This window comes from Quercus robur, chromosome 1 (assembly GCF_932294415.1).
Source record: "Quercus robur chromosome 1, dhQueRobu3.1, whole genome shotgun sequence".
Taxonomy (NCBI): domain Eukaryota; kingdom Viridiplantae; phylum Streptophyta; class Magnoliopsida; order Fagales; family Fagaceae; genus Quercus; species Quercus robur.
Window position 1 is genome coordinate 41,269,896 of NC_065534.1, and position 1,207 is coordinate 41,271,102.

At 35.3% G+C, this 1,207-nt stretch overlaps 1 protein-coding gene across 1 annotated transcript; it reads right to left on the reverse strand.

Moving 5' to 3' along the window:
- Nucleotides 1-605: 605 nt before the first annotated feature.
- LOC126712159 (uncharacterized) lies at nt 606-974 on the reverse strand. The gene has a single exon (XM_050411372.1). It carries the CDS (start codon nt 972-974, stop codon nt 606-608), a length of 369 nt encoding a protein of 122 aa, XP_050267329.1.
- Nucleotides 975-1,207: the final 233 nt, after the last annotated feature.

Sequence of the window (1,207 nt, forward strand, 5' to 3'; positions counted from 1 at the left end):
TTGTTGCTCCCTTGCCAAGAGTGAACACTAATCCAGAAATTGATTTTCTATCATCAATATCAGATTGAAAGTTTGAATCTGTATGCCCTTGGACAGTCAGATCCTCACCACCAAACACCAAGAAATAATGTTTCAATAACGAGCAAATTAGGCATACCTTCTGCAGGTTTGTCATTCTTCAGAGAAGCCAAATAATGGTGATAGTTTCTCTTCCAATGACCAAGCTTACTGCAGTGGAAACAATTTCCTTTTGCTTTCTTTTTCTCAATGTCCTTATTCAAGTTGTCACCCTGAGCCTTATTGAATGATTGAGACCCTTTTCTCTTAAAGTTCTTACCCTTAGGCTTCAACTTAAGAGAAGTATTAGATTTTTCAGCCAACATTACAATAGAATTTTCTTTCTTGATGTGATCCTCAGCTGCTTTCAACATATTGAGTAGCTTTGACAATGTCACTTCCATCTTATTCATGTTATAGTTAATGATAAACTGATTAAAAGAATCAGGTAAAGATGGTAGGATCGCATCGACTTAGGTCTCACTATCAATTTCTGCACCAAGCATATCTAGTTCGTTGATGAAAGAAATCATCTTCAAGACATGTTCTCAAACTAGAGTTCCTTCCACCATTTTGGTGGACATGAGATTTTTCATAGTAGTTTGCCATGCACTTCTGCTTTGTTCTCCAAACATCTCTTTGTGGTGCAGCATCATATCTTGTGCTGTAACTAGGCCTTGGCATTGTTTTTGCAACACATTGGTCATAGAGGCCATTATGTAGCATTTATCCATTCCATCAGCCTCATGCCACTTGTTAAATGCATCTCTTTGCTCCTTAGTGGCATTAGCTAAAGCAAGTTCTGGTGCCTCAGTGTTAAGGACATGAGCTATTTTATCAGCAGTGAGAACAATGATTAAGTTCCTTTTCCAATCTACATAGTTTAGTCCAGACAATCGATTTTCATCCAGAATCATAACTAAGGGATTAAAATTGGTCATAATGAATTTGTAAAATAATATAAAATAATATTTTCACATACATATATCCATTAGATTCAGGTTTTTGAATAACTAATGGTACCTCCCACAAGAACAAAATATCATAGATTCCCAAAATATAATATAACAATTATATTCATAAATAGGTTAAAGTGGGCATCGGGAACCCTTACCTTGCATGCTCCAATAATTTTTTTTTGAAATATATT

Excerpts from the sequence above, each read along its gene's own strand:
- LOC126712159 (XM_050411372.1), bottom strand. The coding sequence starts at position 974 with ATGATTCTGGATGAAAATCGATTGTCTGGACTAAACTATGTAGATTGG.